This window comes from Tupaia chinensis, unplaced genomic scaffold (assembly GCF_000334495.1).
Source record: "Tupaia chinensis unplaced genomic scaffold, TupChi_1.0 Scaffold000146_1, whole genome shotgun sequence".
Lineage (NCBI taxonomy): Eukaryota > Metazoa > Chordata > Mammalia > Scandentia > Tupaiidae > Tupaia > Tupaia belangeri.
In genome coordinates this window covers 11,150,330-11,172,685 of record NW_006159616.1, presented here as the reverse complement: position 1 = coordinate 11,172,685, position 22,356 = coordinate 11,150,330, and the positions used below count along the sequence as shown (strand labels likewise).

General features: G+C 40.8%; 1 protein-coding gene and 1 pseudogene across 6 annotated transcripts in view; one reads left to right on the top strand and one right to left on the bottom strand.

Annotated features, from left to right (window-relative positions):
- VPS13D (vacuolar protein sorting 13 homolog D) overlaps positions 1–22,356 on the top strand; it is a 323,690-nt gene that overhangs the window by 92,232 nt on the left and 209,102 nt on the right. For all 6 annotated transcript variants that reach the window (XM_006145295.3, XM_006145292.3, XM_027770624.1 and 3 more), the window contains 7 exons: positions 2,813–3,075; positions 7,725–7,858; positions 14,314–14,469; positions 15,634–15,844; positions 16,597–16,671; positions 18,179–18,385; positions 20,299–20,388. In XM_006145295.3, the coding sequence (XP_006145357.1) occupies positions 2,813–3,075; positions 7,725–7,858; positions 14,314–14,469; positions 15,634–15,844; positions 16,597–16,671; positions 18,179–18,385; positions 20,299–20,388 (1,136 nt within the window). The remainder of the gene's footprint in view (positions 1–2,812; positions 3,076–7,724; positions 7,859–14,313; positions 14,470–15,633; positions 15,845–16,596; positions 16,672–18,178; positions 18,386–20,298; positions 20,389–22,356) is intronic.
- Positions 11,662–13,849, bottom strand: LOC102487916 (N-alpha-acetyltransferase 15, NatA auxiliary subunit pseudogene; annotated as a pseudogene).

Genomic DNA, 22,356 nt, shown 5'->3' with positions numbered 1-22,356 from the left:
GGTTGCCTCTTAGGCTTTGCAGTGAGCCAGGTACGTTACCCTCTGTCAGTTTAATCACCACAAGTCTGCCGAGTGAGTGATTTCTGTCGCATGTTACAGATGCAAAGAGAGAAACTTGGAAAGAGGTTAAGTAACTCTTCTAAGGTTAGTTAAGTCAGGTAGTCAGAACTCACACTTGGGTCTTTGACTCCAAAGCCCACGTCCTTTCTAACAGTTCTCAGGCCTACCAGGTTTGTAGTTATTAGATGGGTTGCAGCCAAATAAGAGAGCTGTGTTTTGCAGCTGCTTTGTTTGTTGAACAGAAGGTTTGCATACCTTGGTCCATCTGCTGAAACAATTTCTTTTTGAATCTGTTTATTATTATTGATCTGGCTTTTGAAACTATCAGTTATCCCATTTGTATTTGTATTCTATTGTATTTGTTATATACAAAGAACTTTGAAATATCATTCTATTTATATACTAAAGGTGTATAATTTCTTGGAGTCAAGTAATAAAGTCTTACGTTGGCATTTGCTAACAGAAATATCATTGTTACTGAGAGGAGTAACAAGTTCTCTTGATTGGAACTTTTGAGTGCCTTTTATGTCTGAAGAAGAATTACTCTTCTGTTGGGATTTTGTGTGTAAAATATAAATCACTTCACAGTGTTTAACAGCTTGAAATATTTTCCAGAAAAGGGGTCCGACGCTGTGACTTTCCAGTTAGTACAGAGCTCTGACAAGCTATGTTCAGAATGGGGTGGAAAAATTTTACTGAGGGCAACATTTTTTCTCTATTACAAAAGGGCAGAGTGTTTCTGTGAAAAATGCTGTGTCTGTGAGGAAACTTGCATCATGGTACCCTTTACTAGAGGCAGTGAGCCAGGTTTAGAAGAAATGAGAGCTTAGGGAAACCGGCCTTAGCCATGTCTCCAAGCCAGCTTCTCCCAACAGGAGTATCTTTGGGGGCAGTGAACCAGTTCCATGTAGTAACTAGAGTTCCAGAGTCATTCTCATGGGTGTATAGAACCAAGTTCAACCCGGAAAACCCTGTGAAAGTGTCCCTAGCTCAAATTCCTTTTGTCCGCCCCTCTCTGCCTACCCATCTACTGATAGGGTCTAGGTAGAGTCCCTCACTACACCATGGTTTGAGGACAGGCCTGAGAGTTCTTTTTGGATTTTTACCTCAAATTCAGAATTTGGGGTGTAATGGGTTCTTTTGGGTCATCAGGAAAGTTATGATGCATCTTTGTGTAAAAAACCCAGAAATATGCCATGACATCCTGATGACCTCATGTAAAACAAATGTTTCTGTAGCCACCCAGCTTGCTCTAGGGTGCTTTGGGGATATACCCATGGTCAGTGTCATGTTTGTTCCCCTTCTCACGCTAAATGATCTGGCCTCTCAGGTCAGTTTCAGCTAGGGAAGTCATCTAGTACTACTAAGTAGTTTTATGAAGAAGTGGTCTTAGACATCAAAGAAAGAGTGCCTCATTGATCTTCTTGAAGCAGACTATAGGGAAGGAAACCAATATTTACCAAATACCTGCTGTGTGCCTAGTGCTTGATCCCTTGTGGTAGTAAATTTTCCTCATTTTATAAGTGAAGAAACAGGCCAAGAAAAGGTAAGTGACTTACCCAAGGTAACACAGCTTGTAAGTGGTAGGATTAGTCTGGGTGTCCAACTTCTGGCTCTCTCATGGCACCAGAGCTTGAGAACCTCAGCACTGTTGATAATTCCTAGTTGTGATGCTATCCTGTGGACTGTGGTGATTGCAGCATCTCTGACCTATACCCCTGGATGCCAATAGCCTCCTCCATTGTGATTGTCAAAAATGTCTTCAGATGTTGCCAGATGTGTCCTTGGAGCATAGTCACTCAGTTGAGAACCACTGCTTTCTTTCTTTTTTTTGGGGAGAGGTTTTTGCTATAGGGCGCGTGCGCTCACCAGACAGACAGAGACAGAGAGAGACAGAGAGATAGAAAGCGAGAAATCACCCCCCAGGGGGGATGGCCACGCCGCAATCCCTTCTCCTCCATTCTCCTCTCGGGATCTTGGGCACGCACGCACACGCGCCTGGTGTGAGTTTAAGCCACCGGGTCCTGGACTCGAACCGCAGTTGACCACGTGGGAGTTCAGCGACATAGCCATTACGCTAACTGCTTTCTTATAGTTTAATAATACGATTTTTTTTGTGGGGGAGAGGTTTTTGCTATAGGGTGCATGTACTCACCAGAAAGACGGAGAGAGACAAACAGAAGGCAAGAAATCACCCCTGGGGGGATGGCCACACTGCAATCCCTTCTCCTCCATTCTCCTCTTGGGATCTTAAGCACGCACACACACGTGCCCAGCGTTAATTTAAGCCACTGGGTCCAGGACTCGAACTGCGGTCGACTACGTGAGAGTCGAGTGACATAGCCATTATACCAACTGCTGGTATAAATAATATGATTTGTTTTAAAAGAATTGTTTTATTTAATTTTACTCATCATTGTTATTATTTATTTATTTTAATTTGTGCAGAGACATAGAGAAGGAAAGTGAGAAAGCAAGCTGCCAGGTCTGGGACTTGAACCATGATCATCCAAGTGGGAATCCAGCATCCCAAACAGTATGCCATCTGTTGACCCCAATATGATTAAATTTTGAGAATTATATACTGACTGCATTATTAAATCAGTATTCAGAGCTTATTAGCATAGAAGCTATCAGTTAGAAATATCTTGTAATATCAGATACCTACTAAAACTGAGTGTGTTTGCAGGATATAGAAATACTATGTTCCTTATTATTATTATTATTATTATTATTTTCTATCTTCTTTTAGATCTACAAAGGATTCCTCCTGTTTTACGGTAGTGCTCAACAATCTCCGTGTGTTTCTCATATTTGACTGGCTATTGCTAGTCCATGATTTTCTCCACACTCCCAGCGATATTAAGAAACAAAATGCTACTCCTTCTCGCCACCGTAACTCTAGCAGTGAATCTGCGGTTGTTCCCAAAACTGTGAAGAGTGGAGTGGTTACCAAGCGGTCTTCCCTTCCTGTGTCCAATGAAAGGCACCTGGAGGTCAAGGTCAATGTAACAGGTGATTATATCTAGATGTGATTCACAGATCTTAGTTTGAATGTTAGACTCAGTTTTATCTTTTTCTTTTTACATGGTTTCTGCCATAGGGTGTGCATGCTTGCCAGAGAGACAGTGAGAGAGAAAGTAAGAAATCACCACCCCCAGGGGATGACCCTGCTGCAATCCCTTCTCCTCCTGGGATTTTGGGCAGGATGCACATGTACCTGGTGTGAGTTTTGAGCCACTTGGTCTGGGACTTAAACTGCACTTGACCACGTGGGAGCCCAGCACCTTAAACACCATGCCACCTGCTGGCCCCTCAATTCTGTCTTACAGAATGAGTTCTGTATTGCTTCTCATTTTTTGACATGGGCACTTACATAGTTGCATCTTCTATAGACCCACAAATGTTGAAGTTTCTTGACCTCTGCTTTCAGGTGTGAGCTGCTTGGGTTCTCTTGCCCCTCTCCTCTGCCACCTGGCCAATGGACCCACCTGGGCTGTGGTCCTTTTTTCCCAATGTGAAATCTGACTTCAGTTCTGTTTGATCTTTAGGGCCCCCATGGATGTGCCCTATTGAGTTTAGGCAAATTCGATATGTGAAATAACAGTTTTAAAAGTGAGGAGATTATTGGGACCAGTAATGGTATAATGGTTACGTTGCTGGACTCCCATGTAGTTGACCACAGTTCGAGTCCCAGGCCTAGTGGCTTAAAACTCAAGTTAGGCACATGTGCATGCGTACCCAAAATCCCGAGAGGACAACGGAAGAGAAGGGACTGTGGCATGGTCATTCTCCTGGGGGGTGATTTCTCACTTTCTCTCTCTGTGGTGAGTGCACATGCTCTATAGCAGAGATCTCTCTTTAAAAAAGTGAAGAGATTGTTATTTTTTTTACAAAGAGAATATTTTCCTTAGGGGTGGGCTTACTATGGATTTTGTTAACTAGTGAACTCTTACAGTGCATATATATATATACCCGTATGATGATATTTCTGATATCCCTACCTACTTCTCAATGGTTTTGATGAAGCTGGCTAGCACAAATGCATTTTAAGTGGATCCAGTTACAAAAATTTAATCTATACTTGATTTTTTTATGAAGACACATTATAAAGCAAGAGTGAGTTTGCTATATACAAATGAATAGAAACCCATCTATATCTATCATTTAAAAAAATCTCAACATTAGGCCCAGCTGCATGCACTGAGTGCTGCTGCTTATTATGCTGAGGCCACATAGGAGGCATGGTTTGATTCCTGGCCCGCCCTAAAAAAAGCTAGCCATGGTAACACATGCCTGTAGTGCCAGCTACTTGGGAGACTGAGGCAGGAGGGTCGCACCATTGCAGGACCCAGTCTAAAAAAAGGAAAAGGAAGCAAGAAAACAAAACCACTGAGAACAAAAAACACCTTCAGACACATGTCCTCACATGTGCGCACGCACGCGCGCGCACACACACACACACACACACACACACACTAAATTAAAAAGAAAATCTCAAAGTTATATCAGTCTATGTTCTTTTTAAACAACTTGAATGGATGGCTACATTGGTGCCTTATGTTGTTGACCGACATTGTCAGAATCTACTTCTGGGATTTTAAATCTGGTCAATTCTTGGAGTAGTGATCCAGGGGGGATGGCCACGCCGCAATCCCTTCTCCTCCATTCTCCTCTCGGGATCTTGGGCACGCACGCACACGCGCCTGGTGTGAGTTTAAGCCACCGGGTCCTGGACTCGAACCGCAGTTGACCACGTGGGAGTTCAGCGACATAGCCATTACGCTAACTGCTTTCTTATAGTTTAATAATACGATTTTTTTTGTGGGGGAGAGGTTTTTGCTATAGGGTGCATGTACTCACCAGAAAGACGGAGAGAGACAAACAGAAGGCAAGAAATCACCCCTGGGGGGATGGCCACACTGCAATCCCTTCTCCTCCATTCTCCTCTTGGGATCTTAAGCACGCACACACACGTGCCCAGCGTTAATTTAAGCCACTGGGTCCAGGACTCGAACTGCGGTCGACTACGTGAGAGTCGAGTGACATAGCCATTATACCAACTGCTGGTATAAATAATATGATTTGTTTTAAAAGAATTGTTTTATTTAATTTTACTCATCATTGTTATTATTTATTTATTTTAATTTGTGCAGAGACATAGAGAAGGAAAGTGAGAAAGCAAGCTGCCAGGTCTGGGACTTGAACCATGATCATCCAAGTGGGAATCCAGCATCCCAAACAGTATGCCATCTGTTGACCCCAATATGATTAAATTTTGAGAATTATATACTGACTGCATTATTAAATCAGTATTCAGAGCTTATTAGCATAGAAGCTATCAGTTAGAAATATCTTGTAATATCAGATACCTACTAAAACTGAGTGTGTTTGCAGGATATAGAAATACTATGTTCCTTATTATTATTATTATTATTATTATTTTCTATCTTCTTTTAGATCTACAAAGGATTCCTCCTGTTTTACGGTAGTGCTCAACAATCTCCGTGTGTTTCTCATATTTGACTGGCTATTGCTAGTCCATGATTTTCTCCACACTCCCAGCGATATTAAGAAACAAAATGCTACTCCTTCTCGCCACCGTAACTCTAGCAGTGAATCTGCGGTTGTTCCCAAAACTGTGAAGAGTGGAGTGGTTACCAAGCGGTCTTCCCTTCCTGTGTCCAATGAAAGGCACCTGGAGGTCAAGGTCAATGTAACAGGTGATTATATCTAGATGTGATTCACAGATCTTAGTTTGAATGTTAGACTCAGTTTTATCTTTTTCTTTTTACATGGTTTCTGCCATAGGGTGTGCATGCTTGCCAGAGAGACAGTGAGAGAGAAAGTAAGAAATCACCACCCCCAGGGGATGACCCTGCTGCAATCCCTTCTCCTCCTGGGATTTTGGGCAGGATGCACATGTACCTGGTGTGAGTTTTGAGCCACTTGGTCTGGGACTTAAACTGCACTTGACCACGTGGGAGCCCAGCACCTTAAACACCATGCCACCTGCTGGCCCCTCAATTCTGTCTTACAGAATGAGTTCTGTATTGCTTCTCATTTTTTGACATGGGCACTTACATAGTTGCATCTTCTATAGACCCACAAATGTTGAAGTTTCTTGACCTCTGCTTTCAGGTGTGAGCTGCTTGGGTTCTCTTGCCCCTCTCCTCTGCCACCTGGCCAATGGACCCACCTGGGCTGTGGTCCTTTTTTCCCAATGTGAAATCTGACTTCAGTTCTGTTTGATCTTTAGGGCCCCCATGGATGTGCCCTATTGAGTTTAGGCAAATTCGATATGTGAAATAACAGTTTTAAAAGTGAGGAGATTATTGGGACCAGTAATGGTATAATGGTTACGTTGCTGGACTCCCATGTAGTTGACCACAGTTCGAGTCCCAGGCCTAGTGGCTTAAAACTCAAGTTAGGCACATGTGCATGCGTACCCAAAATCCCGAGAGGACAACGGAAGAGAAGGGACTGTGGCATGGTCATTCTCCTGGGGGGTGATTTCTCACTTTCTCTCTCTGTGGTGAGTGCACATGCTCTATAGCAGAGATCTCTCTTTAAAAAAGTGAAGAGATTGTTATTTTTTTTACAAAGAGAATATTTTCCTTAGGGGTGGGCTTACTATGGATTTTGTTAACTAGTGAACTCTTACAGTGCATATATATATATACCCGTATGATGATATTTCTGATATCCCTACCTACTTCTCAATGGTTTTGATGAAGCTGGCTAGCACAAATGCATTTTAAGTGGATCCAGTTACAAAAATTTAATCTATACTTGATTTTTTTATGAAGACACATTATAAAGCAAGAGTGAGTTTGCTATATACAAATGAATAGAAACCCATCTATATCTATCATTTAAAAAAATCTCAACATTAGGCCCAGCTGCATGCACTGAGTGCTGCTGCTTATTATGCTGAGGCCACATAGGAGGCATGGTTTGATTCCTGGCCCGCCCTAAAAAAAGCTAGCCATGGTAACACATGCCTGTAGTGCCAGCTACTTGGGAGACTGAGGCAGGAGGGTCGCACCATTGCAGGACCCAGTCTAAAAAAAGGAAAAGGAAGCAAGAAAACAAAACCACTGAGAACAAAAAACACCTTCAGACACATGTCCTCACATGTGCGCACGCACGCGCGCGCACACACACACACACACACACACACACACTAAATTAAAAAGAAAATCTCAAAGTTATATCAGTCTATGTTCTTTTTAAACAACTTGAATGGATGGCTACATTGGTGCCTTATGTTGTTGACCGACATTGTCAGAATCTACTTCTGGGATTTTAAATCTGGTCAATTCTTGGAGTAGTGATGATTTTCTGACTTTCTCAGTATCTCTTACCCCTCCCAGGAAGACCAGGGTGTAGTTTTTCTCTTCAGCTTACAGAAACATGCTAAAGAGAGAAAACACCTCCCAGTCGTTTTGCTGGTGCAGTGCTTTGTTGGCTCAGCTATACTTGGCCAGTTAGGGGGAATTTACTCAGGGTAATAGTGAAGCAGAATGTTGACAGACATCCTGACGAACTAATTGCTCTTACTGGTTAATGTTCTCACCTGGTGGCCACATGCTTCTTCGTGTGCCATGGCCTGGTATTTCCCATCCTGGTTTTGGCTTTATCAACAATACTGTCCTTTCCAGGCACGGAGTTTGTGGTTGTTGAAGATGTGTCCTGCTTCGATACCAATGCTATTATTCTGAAAGGCACCACAGTGCTCACCTACAAGCCCCGATTTGTCGATCGGCCCTTCTCAGGAAGTTTGTTTGGCATTGAGGTAAGGAGTATATGTGTCGGTCACAACATTGCATGTTTGACTCAAGAGGAAAGCATCTGGAAGAGAATTTTACTTTTTAAATGTCCATCTGGGGAAATAATCCATGGAATTGGATGACTCTTGCCCTCCTCTCCTTTTAGTTTTTTCCCCAAATCATCCAATATGTGAGGTCAGTCCTCCAATGTTAATCTGTAAAGAGGTAGAGAGTCCTTACCTCTCTTTCTTAAACCCCTTTCCCGGAGACTTGTCTAGGCCCATTAGCCTGTTGTGCACCGTGTTATGTCCACTAGTTCTGCAGGTCTAGTTCTTAGCCAGTTTATGGAGGTTGAGATGGTGGTCTTCCTTTCCTCTGCTACTGCTCCCCCACCTTGAGCGTCGTCCTGTGATCTTGGGCTTTGGGATAATAGAAACCTGTTTCCCCAAGGTGTTAAGGATTTATGTATCATTCTTCCAGGAATATTTGATCTACGAAAGGGCGTCTCTGGAAAGTCATGCATACCCTAAAGGAGCACATCTCTAGTAGGGGTGCTTTAGGTGCTGATGTAATCTCAAGAAGATAATTTGCAATGGCATGGCCTCCTGTCTAAATAGCTAATTCTACAGTATTAAATAAAAACTGCTCTCTTTTTAAACCATAGATAGTGAAGACTTAAGGGGAAACATATCACATTATTATCTTTATCAGATGTTATTCATTTACTGAGCTCACAGTGTTCCTCTTGTTAAAATGTTCTAGAGTATTTGGGAACCAGCAGTTAGTGTAATGGCTATGTCGCTGGACTCCCACGTAGTCGACTGCGGTTCACGTCCCGGACCCAGTGGCTTAGAACTCACGCCGGGCGTGTGTGCATGCGTGCCCAAGATCCCGAGAGGAGAATGGAGGAGAAGGGATTGCGGCGTGACCATCCCCTCTGGGGGGGTGATTTCTCACTTTCTGTCTCTATGTCTCTCTCTGTCTGTCTGGCGAGCGCACGCGCCCTATAGCGAAAAAAAAAATGTTCTAGAGTATTTGATAAGATTCCTTTCCTTTATAATTGAATAGTTCATGCTGTATTCTTTCCAGTGGTGTTGCTCAGAGGTTGAATGAATACAACTTACTTTCACTGTCAGTGGTATATGGCAGTCCTCCCCCCCACCCCCCACAAAATAGCTGAATAAAATCTGTAGAGATTTCACTTCTTGACCATTTGTTTCTCTCATGTAAAGAAATGTCAGCTTGAGGAGAGGATTTGCATGTTGGTGTGATGTGAGCTGATCATGAAATTGCAATTCATCTTTCCAAGCCACCATAATACCAGCTTTGAATAGAAAATCTTGGTGATTGATTAATGAACTGTCAGGTACAATTGGGTTTTGTGTAGCAAAAGCCCCTGAAGGAAAAAGGAAAATGAAACTTTTCTGTTCCAAAGTCTTAGAAAAACTACATGGCAAAATATTTGAGATTCCTGGAAACTCTTTTCAGTCTTGTTCTTTAGGCAGCACTGTTGGATCTGAATTTTAAGACCTCTTTACTTCATCGTTGAGGGGGAATTTATAAAGTATAATGAGTGATTTTGAATATGACAAAGGGCCTTGGCATCTTATGCTTTTCAGTAGAGCTAAAGACGGGGGAGTGGACAAGAGGGACCAAAGCGAATGCCCTCGTCTTTCCTCTTGAGAATGCAAAATAATTTGGTCCTAAAATAGGAGTCCTTTCTCTCCTCTTCCTTTGATTTCCTTCTCAAACATATTTATTTTTTAAAATGTTTTATGGAATACTTCAAACATGTACTAAGTAAACGGAATAATACAATGAACTTTATGTACCTATTACTCAGTTTTGACAATTAATCTAATGATTTTTAATTATTAAATTATGAGGGAGAGAAAAATCACCTATTCTACCATACATCATTTCCATTGACATTCTTTGCTGTGCTTCGTTCCTTAAAGTCGTAGTGTTGTATTTTTCCGATTGAGTATATTTTTACATTATCTGAATTATAGCTATCATCTTACAGTTCATATGTTCTTACTGTCATTTTTAAATGGCTACAAAATATTCATTGAGTAAATGTGATATAACCTTGGTTGCTCTTGATTTTTTTAAACTATGAAATAGTGTTCAGTGAAATTGTCTATTTCTTTTTCTGAGAGAGAGAGAGGTTTTTGTTATAAGGTGCGTGCGCTCGCCAGAAAGAGAGGCAAAAAGCAAGAAATCACACACACACACACACACACACACACACACACACACACACACCGCCGCCAGGGAGAATGGCCACACCACAATCCCTTTGCCTCCATTCTTCTCTTGGGATCTCGGGCATGCACGCACACGCCCTGGCGTGAGTTTAAGCCACTGAGTCCGGGACTCAAACCGTGGTCAACTACATGGAAGACCAGCAACATAGCCATTACACTATCTGCTGGCCCCTAAATTGTCTATATTTTATTTTAATTTTTTAGTTTTTAAAAGAAAATCAAAAGAACTTTACTTTCCTATGGTAATACAGGTCAAGGGACCCTTTCTTCTCAAAAGGGTTGATAACACCAGTTCTTAGCAGTAAACATAAGGCACTTGTTTAGATTACAATTATCATTGTATTTTTTCCACTTGTTTTTCTAACCCTGTTTTTCCCCCACAATATCATTTGAGATGAATAGAATGCATGAGGCAAATGTGAGATGACCCAGTTGATACTACTCAGAGCAAGAGAGTACAGTACAGTGTTTTAGGGGTGATGTCTGGACATAGAATTAACCCAGGCAAAGGCCCTCTGACCCCAGACAATGTATCCACTATCAAGTAAACCCGTGACACTGTGGAAAAATTCCAGAGGTCTCTAAACTGCAGCACTTTTTTCCCTGCATATCGTGAACAAGGCCTGCTGAGGTTTTAACCGTTAGTCTCTTGATCAGTCATAGAATGGTAGTCAGGAGTTTGGCTTTTTAACTTTAAGTCATAGCAGACTTTCTTTATTTTGCTCTTGGATGAAACATTGATGCTTGCTAATTAGTTGGTCCCACATCACAGTACATTTGGTTCTTGCATTACAGTTTTAACAAGTTTGGCCAAAACAATGCTGAAAAGTTTGCATTGTTATTTTAGTTCTTTAAGTTTTAGTTAATATTGAAATTGTTTCAATTGGTTTCTTCAGTTAAAAACTGTGGAACAAGAACACCAAACTGATTATGTACAGTGAATTTTGGAAACACAGCAAGCGTATTGAACACCTTCTAGGTTTCTTATAATTCTGCTTGGTGTCTTATATGTCCCATTTCTGCAACATTGAGCATCTCTGTAAGTAGCGATTCACATTGCATACTTCCTCTGGTCGGAATCAACCCCGTAACACAATCAGTCTGATGCCAAAGCTCCAACAACTTGTGCTCCATGAACAATCCAGTGCTGAAACAGCACTGATGCTGTCTGAGATATAGTAAAATCTCACAAGACAAATTTAAAGTATTATTTCTGCCACACACCTGCTTTGTTAGCTGGAACAGCCTCCAGATTTTATATAAATGAGTTTAAAAACACAGGTGGATAGGTAGGAATAGGCTATGGTATCTTTTTTTAATCTCTCAATTTTAGTAGCTTTTAATTTTTTTTAAAAAGAAACTGGACCTATATCCTGTAATGTTAGATATTTTTATATATATACTTTGCAGCAGGATAAAAAAACGTAATACACTATTTGAAGGCAAGAACATTTACTCCTCTCATTCTGTGTAAGTTAGAGCAATGCAGCAGGTGTGTGACAAAAATATTATACACTAGATATAGTCCAAAGTCATTCCATTTGCTTATTTAATGATGTTCAGATTTCATTGGCCAGTTCTTTAGTTTCTGTAGAACTGTCTACATTAACATCCTCTTCATATCCAGGAGGCATGAAAACCAAAGCATAATGGAAAAACTCATGACAATTTGCTCTATAAACTTCAGCAGCTTCTTTACAGTCTCCTAGGCTATCATCACACAAGGCTTCTAATACCTCCATACATGTCTGGAGGTTTCTGTTGGTGAGGGATTTATCAAGTGTTGCTGCCCACTCTATAGCTTGCTTCTGACTAGAAGGATTTAAATAATATACCATTTTGGTAGCTGATAATCTGTGTGGCAGTGAATCAGAATTCCTTTTCAGAAAAGTTTCATTAAAATTCTTTGGGTTTGTTGCTCCAAAAAGACAATTCATTTCTTGTTTTAATACTATTCTAACTGTATCAGATAAATCTTTACTTTCACACACTGCAGTACTAAACCATCTAATCATACACTCATGAAGCCAGGGATGACTAGAATCAATAGCAAATGTCCTTTTTACTGATTGTAGCATCAAAAGAAATTTCTCTTTCTAAGTAAATCTCACAGGCAAAAAGATGAGTTTCTATCTTGTTCTTCACAAAGTTCTTCAGTGGTTTTAAAAATTTAATAACTTCTTCCAGTGGAGTTTCAACCTTGACCAGTTTCTTGGGGATAAGTTGCTCTTTAAGGTCTCCAATTTCCTCCTCCTCATCATCCTTTTTTTGATTTCTCTGCTACTTTTCTTTTTCTGCACTTTTTTCCCCTCCTCTTCTATCTGAGCTATCTTTTGAGCTTTTCTTTGTTTGTTGCAGAGTTTCTTCAGTTCTTTGTCAGACATGTTTGCTGTATCAACTTCATGTTCTTTATTCTCATCCCTAAGGGGGTTGTCATGAAGCTTCAAATAGATCTCTATAACAGTTCTTGCTGCCTTGAAGTAAAATGGATGGTGTTGAAGTACATCTTCTAGTTTAAATAAGTCAAAGTATGTATGAAAGTCAAACTGGTCGTCAGTGATTTCTATAAAATGTCTATCTTGTGACTTTTTTTTTTTTTTTTTTTTTTGGAGAGAAGGCAAGAAATCATCCCTTGGGGGGATGGCCAAGCCACAATCCCTTCTCCTCCATTCTCCTCTCAGGATCTCGGGCACACACGCACATGCGCCCGGCATGAGTTTGAGCCACCAGGTCAGTGACTCAAACTGCGGTCAACTACATGGGAGTCCAGCGACATAGCCATTAGGTCAACAATCTCATGGCATTTCTTAAAGGCTTCCTCAAATTTATTCATTGCTTTATAAGCCTGGGCACATTCTGTCTGGAACCACATGCATTGCATTTCATTTACATTCTCTACCACTGATGTTCTTTTCCCTGTAAACTTTGAGCACATTTCTTGAGCCTCTTCAATCAGATTGGCTTCTAGCATGTGTTTTGCACACTTGGAGTTTATAAATTTGTCTGCTATGTCGAAGGCCTGGGCCTCATCCATCCATCTCGCAGCTTCTTTAATATTCCCAGCATGCTTATAGATTTTAGCTTTCACAAGAAAGAATTCTATCAATGTAGGTATTCTTTGAATACTTTAGAGCAATAGATGGCTGACCAATTTTGTCATAATATTGTGCCAAGTAGTACTGAGCACAAATTAATATGGTTTGTGGTTGTTCCTTTCCATTATCATTGGGGTTAAATAACTGGCAGCTTCTTAGAGAGTTTTCGTAACCTACTACTAATACTTCTATGATTGTCACCTTTTTTTTTAATCTTTATAAAGTGACCTCAAAGTATTAAGACTGGTGGATAGCCCTTGCTGAAATTCATCCTTAGGAACTTGTCCAAGCATTCTTTAAACTTCTCACCTGATAAAAAGTTTAATGGCAGCCTCCTTGGCACCAGTCCCCTGGGGTATTTAGTCCAGGCCTCCTGTGAATTTTCAGATGTTCTAACATATTAGCTGGTTTGAGAGCTTTTCCCAAGCTTTTGTAATAGGCCCAGTTTTCAGGATTTCTATATAAACATCAGCAGCATTTTCTAAACAGTATAATTGCAACAGAAGTTCCCCAAGATCCGTTTGAAGAGCATGTTCTGGGTGGGAGGCTCATGGCCCGATGGCATCATTCCGGCTCCTCCTGTCTCTCCTGCCACCACCTGGCTTAGTCAGTCTGTCTGACCACCGCCTCTGCTGTTCCCTGGCTGCTTCATCCTTGAACATCCTGATGCACTGCTGCCACCAGGCCACACATGTCTCTGTGTCGCCTAACCCCGAACACCTTTTCTTTTGTTGCCTTTATTACTTTCACACTTAACGCTACTGCCACCTCCCCCTAATGGTTGTCCGTCTCTGTTGGCAGTTCCTATATTTTACATTATGTACCAAGGCTAGTTTCTTGAGAGAAGAAGGGATTATTGATCAAGGGTATGAGAGTTTTCTGCCTTTCAAGATGTATTGTTGAACTGCCCTTTCCTATGGGTGAGCCACAGTTGGTGTTCTTGGCGGTGGGTAAGAGTACCAACCATACTCTTGGAATATTTAACTCAGCAGTTATTTTGGGTCTTATTATAACGCAAGACTGATCTCTTCTGAGAGAAATATTTTTTGTGTGCCAATGTTGAGGCCCTCCCTAAATCAGACATTAATTCTTGTCATACTGCATTTTATTTTCTAGGTGTTTTCATGCCGACTAGGGAACGAGCACGACACAGCTCTTTCCATTATCGATCCAGTACAAATCCAAGTGGAGTTGGTGGGGAATTCTTCTTATCAGAATAGTTCAGGACTGATGGATGCATTTAATAGTGAAGATTTCCCACCTATCTTAGAGGTAATGATACAAAATCTGTGTAATGCATTGATATGTTCTGAAACAGTCTCCCAGGCAGGCACTCTTACCTGCTGAGAGCCCAACAACATTATAGTTGCTTCAGCAGATGCAACAGACACAGGACATTGTTTCTGTCCTAGTTCTGGTCTTGCAGTTTCAGGGAGAATGAAGGGCTTTTTAATTGTCTGGCATAATCTCAAAGTTCTATGAAAGTTTCCAGAAGTAGAACTCAACATAGGTAGGAATTTTGATTATCCCTGGAAATCAAGCTGAGTGATGAGTCTGGGAGGAAGGGCAGGATGAGAACAGGTAGAGGGAGGGTTTTCCATGGGAACAAGCGAAGTCGAGGCAGAGACAGTTCTGATTAGAACCAAGAGGCATGTGGGGAAGTAGGGAAGGCAGGAGGCAAAGCAAGAGAAGGTGAAACCAGACAGGGGAAGCTTAAAATTTTGGTGATTTTTTTTTTTCTTTTGGTAGAAGGGAAATGATGAATCAGTTCTTTTGAACCAATAGAGATTAAAAGAAAGAAAAGCCATTCTGAGTTTTTGATCTTAGTGGTACCTCCCAGAACAAAACAAGTAATAGATAGAGCATCATACCCAGATATGCAGTCATCCCGTGTTGCCATGGTTATAGTGGTCTAGTGTGGGTGTCTGTGTAGCCTTCACCAGTGGGGGCTATATTGCTGATATCTGAGGGAAGCTGGACCTCAGGAAATACTGTCACACTTGACTGAATTAAGGTTAAGGTTTCAATAAAGAGTTGCATTTTGATGATTGATCAATTTGCTTCAGAGGTTTAAAAACTTAAATTAGATTAATGCAAAATGGATTAACAAAATGTTGCCTGTTCTCCTGAGAGCCATTCTCCGATCCTCTGCTTTAATCATTAATGTACTTGTATGAAAATTATCCTGCTAAAATATTAATTGCAATGATAATTGTCTTTATTTGGTGCAATTTTGTGACCATTTAACCTCATAGCTGAGATATCTCACCTCATGGTCATCAGTGCTCCATCTTGACGTCTTTGCAACCTAAATGAGAAGTTTAGTGTTGTATCTGTTGAACTTTTAGAACTCAAAATAGGAGTTATAGCTGTGACAGGTGTGGATGCAAAACTAAATACAACTTTAAAAAATTGCTACTATTTTGATTTTGTTAGATTCAATTACAAGCCCTGGATATCAGACTCTCTTATAATGATGTTCAGCTGTTTCTTGCCATTGCCAAATCCATCCCAGAGCAAGCGAACGCTGCAGTGCCGGACCCCGCAGCTGTGGAGTCAGCCTCCGTTAACAGTTGCCTTCTAGGTACACCTCGCCTTGGAGAGGAAATCAGAGAAGAAGCAAGGCACACCTTAGATCCTGTCTTGGGTAGGTGTTTAACTGGACAATGCACTCAGTCTTCCTTGCTTTTCCTTTTTTAACCTATATCAAATGTTCTTTTGCAAAATTAAACTGCTCACTATCTAATTATGTCATTAAATATAAGTCATGATTATGACTCTCTTAATTTTTAAATTTAAAAACAAACAAATTAGGGCCAACAGGTTGTGTGGGGATTAAGGTGCTGGAATCCCACATGGCTGGCTGCAGCTTGATTCCCGGATCCTGTGGCTTGAAAATCATGCCTGGCACATGTGCGTGCATGCCCAAGATCCCTAGAGGAGAATGGAGAAGGGATTGAGGCATGGCTATCTTCCCCGAGGATGACTTCTCACTTTCCCTCTGTCTCTCTCTCCAGTGAATGTACACACCCTATAGCAAAAAAAGTAAAAAACAAAAACAAACAAAAAAACCTAACTTCTGTAGCATATACTGTTTCTTCTCTTGTAAGGTTTCTTTCAGAATTATATGGATAATGCTGTTATTTAATATTAAACTTTGAGAGTATTCCTCCAGAGTTAGGTAGATATTTTTAAGTTTCAGTTTTAAGCTTTTAAATACACAATCAATGTAAAAAAAAGATTCAAAATCTTTAGGGTACATTTTGATAGCAGTCTCTAATCAGGAGTCCATTTTGCCTAGTCACCTGTTTCTGAATTTCTTTTCTTTCTTTTAAATTAGCTTATTGGATTAACTTACATAAAATTATTTATAAGAATTATTTACCATTTTCCCCCTAGAGTTACAGCTGGCTAGACTGCAGGAGCTGGGATTCAGCATGGATGATTGTCGCAAAGCTCTTTTGGTGTGTCAAGGTACTTTGAATGAGTGCTTCCTCATCCGTTGTTCATTTCCATTACATGCTTTCTTGCCATGTTCTTCCCTATCCCCATAGGTAACTTATAGAGCAGGAGTGTATTTAGAAGACTGTTTTTGTGTCTTCTGTGGATTGAATATAATCTTGGACTATATAATAATGAGTGGCACTATTCAATAATGAATTAGAATGTAGGCTAATGAGCAGCACTTTGTTAATTTTTGTATCTATAGTAACCAAAGCTTTAGTGCCATCAGTAATAAAGATGGTTTGAGCAACTAATGTTTATAGAGCCTTTATTATATTCAGGGCTCTGCTCTGAGAACTCTAAAAGTACTATTTTTATTTTTGCTCATATCAGTCCTCTAATCACTCATATCAGTTCTAAGCACACAGAAATACTGAGTAACTTGGCCAAGATCCAACAGCCAAGTAGGTACAGAACCAGGATCTGAAGTCAGGCTGTCTCGCTTCAGAACACATGCCCTCACATGTACACTGTTACATGCACTGGCCTCTGGTAATTTGTAAGTATGGGGTTGTGCTGCTTTTCTTATCTTTTCTTTCTTTTTTTTTTTTTTGAGAAATGAGGAAGAGGGAACTTTTGTAATATGGTTATATTTGGTATTTAATAGTTCTCTATTACATACATGTGATTCTCATATTGCTTTTTGTTGTCAAGGAATTTATGATGAGTTGAGAAGACAAACTATATACAAAGTAAGACATTTGACAATAACTATGAAACAGCTCATCAGTATATGTAAAACTCCATGCTTTATATTAAGTGCTTAAATGCCACCTGTCACCTAGAACTTGGATCCTCTCCTGTCCTTTTTTCTTCTCCTTTAATAGATGTCATAGTAGGGGAGGGATGACTTCCTGGAGGCATTTGAGCCAGGTCATGCAAGGTGTGGTAAACTCAAGTGGAAGGTGCATAACAAAGAGTGCCATATTCTATGTATTTGCTCAGAAGTGGAATTTTGGCCCACCTGCAATGACATGCATTGCTAAGATGCTGTGTCACACAGCCTAGGACTGCTTGGGAGGTCCCAGTTTGATTCCCAGTCCAACCTAAGGGCAGGGTACGATGGCCTGCACCTTTTGTCACAGTGACTTAGGGAGGACGGCGAGCACAGGCTGGCCTGGACACAAGCAAGACTCAGTCTGAAAGAGCAAGGCATATGGGTCCAGCCACCTAGGAGAGTGACACAGGAGGGTCACGTAGGACTCTGGGGTGAAAGCCTATGTATGGGTCCCCAAGTTGGCTTCCTCATCTTAAAGATCTTGACTTAAAAAAAGGCAGAAATCCTATTATTATGCTTGTCTGGCCCCTCTCCTCCTTTTTTTTTTTTTGTTTTTTAAGTCTAAGAATATTTCTGAAATCCAGGCTTTCTTGGGTTGCCTGTAGGTCTGTATAAAACTTTGTTTTTCTGTTTTATCTGTGAGTTGCCAGGGTTGCTGTGGAAACTGGTAGAACTAAACACCTTTGAATTTCTTTGAAGGCCAATTGAAAAAGGCAGCAAGTTGGTTGTTTAAGAACGCGGAGCCTCTGAAGTCTCTCTCCCTGGCCTCTAGCAGCCGAGACAGCCTGGGGGCTGTACCAGCTTCGTGGCTGTCTGGGGTGGAGATAAAAGCTGAGAGCGTGTGCATCTGTTTCATCGACGACTGCATGGATTGTGATGTTCCTCTTGCTGAGCTCACCTTTTCCCGTGAGCATTTTCTGACTTTCAGATTCGTGTTGAGTATTTTCAGTGATTGCTGTATTATTTGGGGCCCCCTTTTAAGTTATTCATGTTCCTCTTTACTTAGTAGTATGGATGAAATTTAGATAATGGTTTTTACATGTGTTTTCCATTATGTGTATTTTAAAGAAAATTGTATTTATTTTCCATATGTGGCCTTCAGCTCATGGTTTGGGAACAATAGAATTTGTCATCAACAAAATTCCTATTATATTAACAGTGTAGCTATTCAGTACATAGTCCTGACCTTCCTATTTTGCTTATCTTTTTATGTATCTCAAGGTCACGGCAAATACCGTTAGGAGAGCCATTTAAAAGATAAGTTCAGAATATAATGCTTCTACTCTGTTTGCCTCCACCACGATCTTATTAAAAGGTCCGTCTCAGGACCACAGGAGAGGTGGGACACCATTCACATATGAGCTGTCCTTGAGTAGCATGAGGGCTAGGGTAGGAGTACTTTATCCTTATCTGCCTCTTTGCAGGCAGTGTGAGAATCAGGCTTCTGAAGAAGAGTCAATGAATGCAGTCTCTGCTGGGTTTTATTTTCCATCATTGCCATCTTGTCCACCTCTCTTTTCAAATAAAGTTTGGTTCTGGCCCTTAATTGGATCTTTTGCCCATTGTTGAGGTTGCCCTATGCTTCTAGGCATCACTAGGCACCTGATTAAAGGTAACATTTGGGTGCCAGACGGTGGTGCACTGGTAGCATAATGCTGTGTGATGCTGGACCAACACTGGGAGGTTCCGGGTTCATGTCCCAGGGCTTCCCTGTACACATAAGGCACCTGCACGTGTTTAGCTGTGGTTGGGGGTATTGTGGTGTGAAGATCCTATTAGAGTTGTAAGTACACCCTTTGTCTCTCTCACTCATGGAAGGAATAAATAAATAAACTTCTTAAAAAAGTAACAACTGGAATTTTGACCTTTTCCATGAATGTCTTTTATGTATATAATGATTAGATACTTTTTATGGTAATCTTAGTTTTGAGGTAATATTTATCAGAGCACAACTACTTTTTTTTTTTTTTTGAGAATTTTACTATAGGGTGCATGTACTTGCCAGAGAGACAGAGAGAAAGAGAAAGCGAGAAATCACCCCTGGGGGATGTCCACACCATAATTCCTTTTTCTCCATTCTCTTCTTGGGATTTTGGACATGCATGCACAAACACCCTGCGTGAGTTTCAAGCTTCTGGGTCCAAGATTCGAACTGTGGTTGGCCATGTTGGACTCCAGTAATGTAACCACAATGCCATCTGGTGGTCCCAGGGTACAACTACTCTTATCACTCTATCTATTTTTCCTATATTCAGATAGAAATATTTGTTTTATTTGCCCACAGGCGTCAGACACAGCTGATCTGGGTGACAGGGCTGGACTAGAGGAAGCAAAGGAAGGAGTACTTACCTCAGGCATGTTTAAGGGGGGTGCCAAAAAACTCAATAATGAAAATAAATGACATACACACACACACACACACACACACACACACACACAGAGTTTTTTCCTTCTCCCATAAGTGAGAGAAACAGAGAAAAAGACAGCACCTTTAACAGAGTCCTGACATCCCAGCTTCAGCGGCATACACTTGTACCAGTATACATAGGGAGGTCTCTGGGAAACGAACGTGGAACCTTCTTATGTGGGTCAGCCTTGCAGAGTGCCATGTTTTACCATTCTACCACTGTGCATCCCCCAGGGTTTCAGTGCAGTATTGTTTGAAAATTTAAATACATGATGAAAAAATACCAAGAGTTTGAATGTTCTGTTATGCAACATCTGTGCCAACTGTTACTAACATATGCTTAAGGTGGTTTGTCTGCTAAAGACAGTTTCGGTTTGCCGTGCTGCTGCAGTAAGATTTGCTTTCATTGCAGGTCTGAATTTTCTTCAGCATGTAAGAACTAGTCCTGAAGGCTATGCCCACTTCACCCTTTCTGGAGATTATTATAACCGTGCTCTGTCAGGTCAGTAGAAAGCATGTATTATCATGGGATTTTAAAAATAAATTCAAATGTTTTGCCTGGATCTGTTGCTACATACATTTTACATGAGGGAAAGGGCAGGAGCAGAGCGGGACAGGGAGAGATTAAAGGCAAGCGACTGCATAACCACAGAAGAAATAGATTTTCTATTTTTCTAAAAATGTATCTGATATACTGTAATTAAATTATTTAAAAAGAAGTTTTCATAGTTAATTCTTTTTGATCCTGGAGTTTGGCTCTCTCCAGAATATGGCATTGCTCAATGGTAAAGGATCATTTCTTTGGCCCTGATAGCTAAATTTCAAGGGAGTGGACCAACACTGGGAGGTTCCGGGTTCATGTCCCAGGGCTTCCCTGTACACATAAGGCACCTGCACGTGTTTAGCTGTGGTTGGGGGTATTGTGGTGTGAAGATCCTATTAGAGTTGTAAGTACACCCTTTGTCTCTCTCACTCATGGAAGGAATAAATAAATAAACTTCTTAAAAAAGTAACAACTGGAATTTTGACCTTTTCCATGAATGTCTTTTATGTATATAATGATTAGATACTTTTTATGGTAATCTTAGTTTTGAGGTAATATTTATCAGAGCACAACTACTTTTTTTTTTTTTTTGAGAATTTTACTATAGGGTGCATGTACTTGCCAGAGAGACAGAGAGAAAGAGAAAGCGAGAAATCACCCCTGGGGGATGTCCACACCATAATTCCTTTTTCTCCATTCTCTTCTTGGGATTTTGGACATGCATGCACAAACACCCTGCGTGAGTTTCAAGCTTCTGGGTCCAAGATTCGAACTGTGGTTGGCCATGTTGGACTCCAGTAATGTAACCACAATGCCATCTGGTGGTCCCAGGGTACAACTACTCTTATCACTCTATCTATTTTTCCTATATTCAGATAGAAATATTTGTTTTATTTGCCCACAGGCGTCAGACACAGCTGATCTGGGTGACAGGGCTGGACTAGAGGAAGCAAAGGAAGGAGTACTTACCTCAGGCATGTTTAAGGGGGGTGCCAAAAAACTCAATAATGAAAATAAATGACATACACACACACACACACACACACACACACACACACAGAGTTTTTTCCTTCTCCCATAAGTGAGAGAAACAGAGAAAAAGACAGCACCTTTAACAGAGTCCTGACATCCCAGCTTCAGCGGCATACACTTGTACCAGTATACATAGGGAGGTCTCTGGGAAACGAACGTGGAACCTTCTTATGTGGGTCAGCCTTGCAGAGTGCCATGTTTTACCATTCTACCACTGTGCATCCCCCAGGGTTTCAGTGCAGTATTGTTTGAAAATTTAAATACATGATGAAAAAATACCAAGAGTTTGAATGTTCTGCTATGCAACATCTGTGCTAACTGTTACTAACATATGCTTAAGGTGGTTTGTCTGCTAAAGACAGTTTCGGTTTGCCGTGCTGCTGCAGTAAGATTTGCTTTCATTGCAGGTCTGAATTTTCTTCAGCATGTAAGAACTAGTCCTGAAGGCTATGCCCACTTCACCCTTTCTGGAGATTATTATAACCGTGCTCTGTCAGGTCAGTAGAAAGCATGTATTATCATGGGATTTTAAAAATAAATTCAAATGTTTTGCCTGGATCTGTTGCTACATACATTTTACATGAGGGAAAGGGCAGGAGCAGAGCGGGACAGGGAGAGATTAAAGGCAAGCGACTGCATAACCACAGAAGAAATAGATTTTCTATTTTTCTAAAAATGTATCTGATATACTGTAATTAAATTATTTAAAAAGAAGTTTTCATAGTTAATTCTTTTTGATCCTGGAGTTTGGCTCTCTCCAGAATATGGCATTGCTCAATGGTAAAGGATCATTTCTTTGGCCCTGATAGCTAAATTTCAAGGGAGATTTATGTCCATAGGCATTTCAAGCTTCAAGTCTCCTCCCTCCCCACAGAACTTGTTTGTTTCATTAGA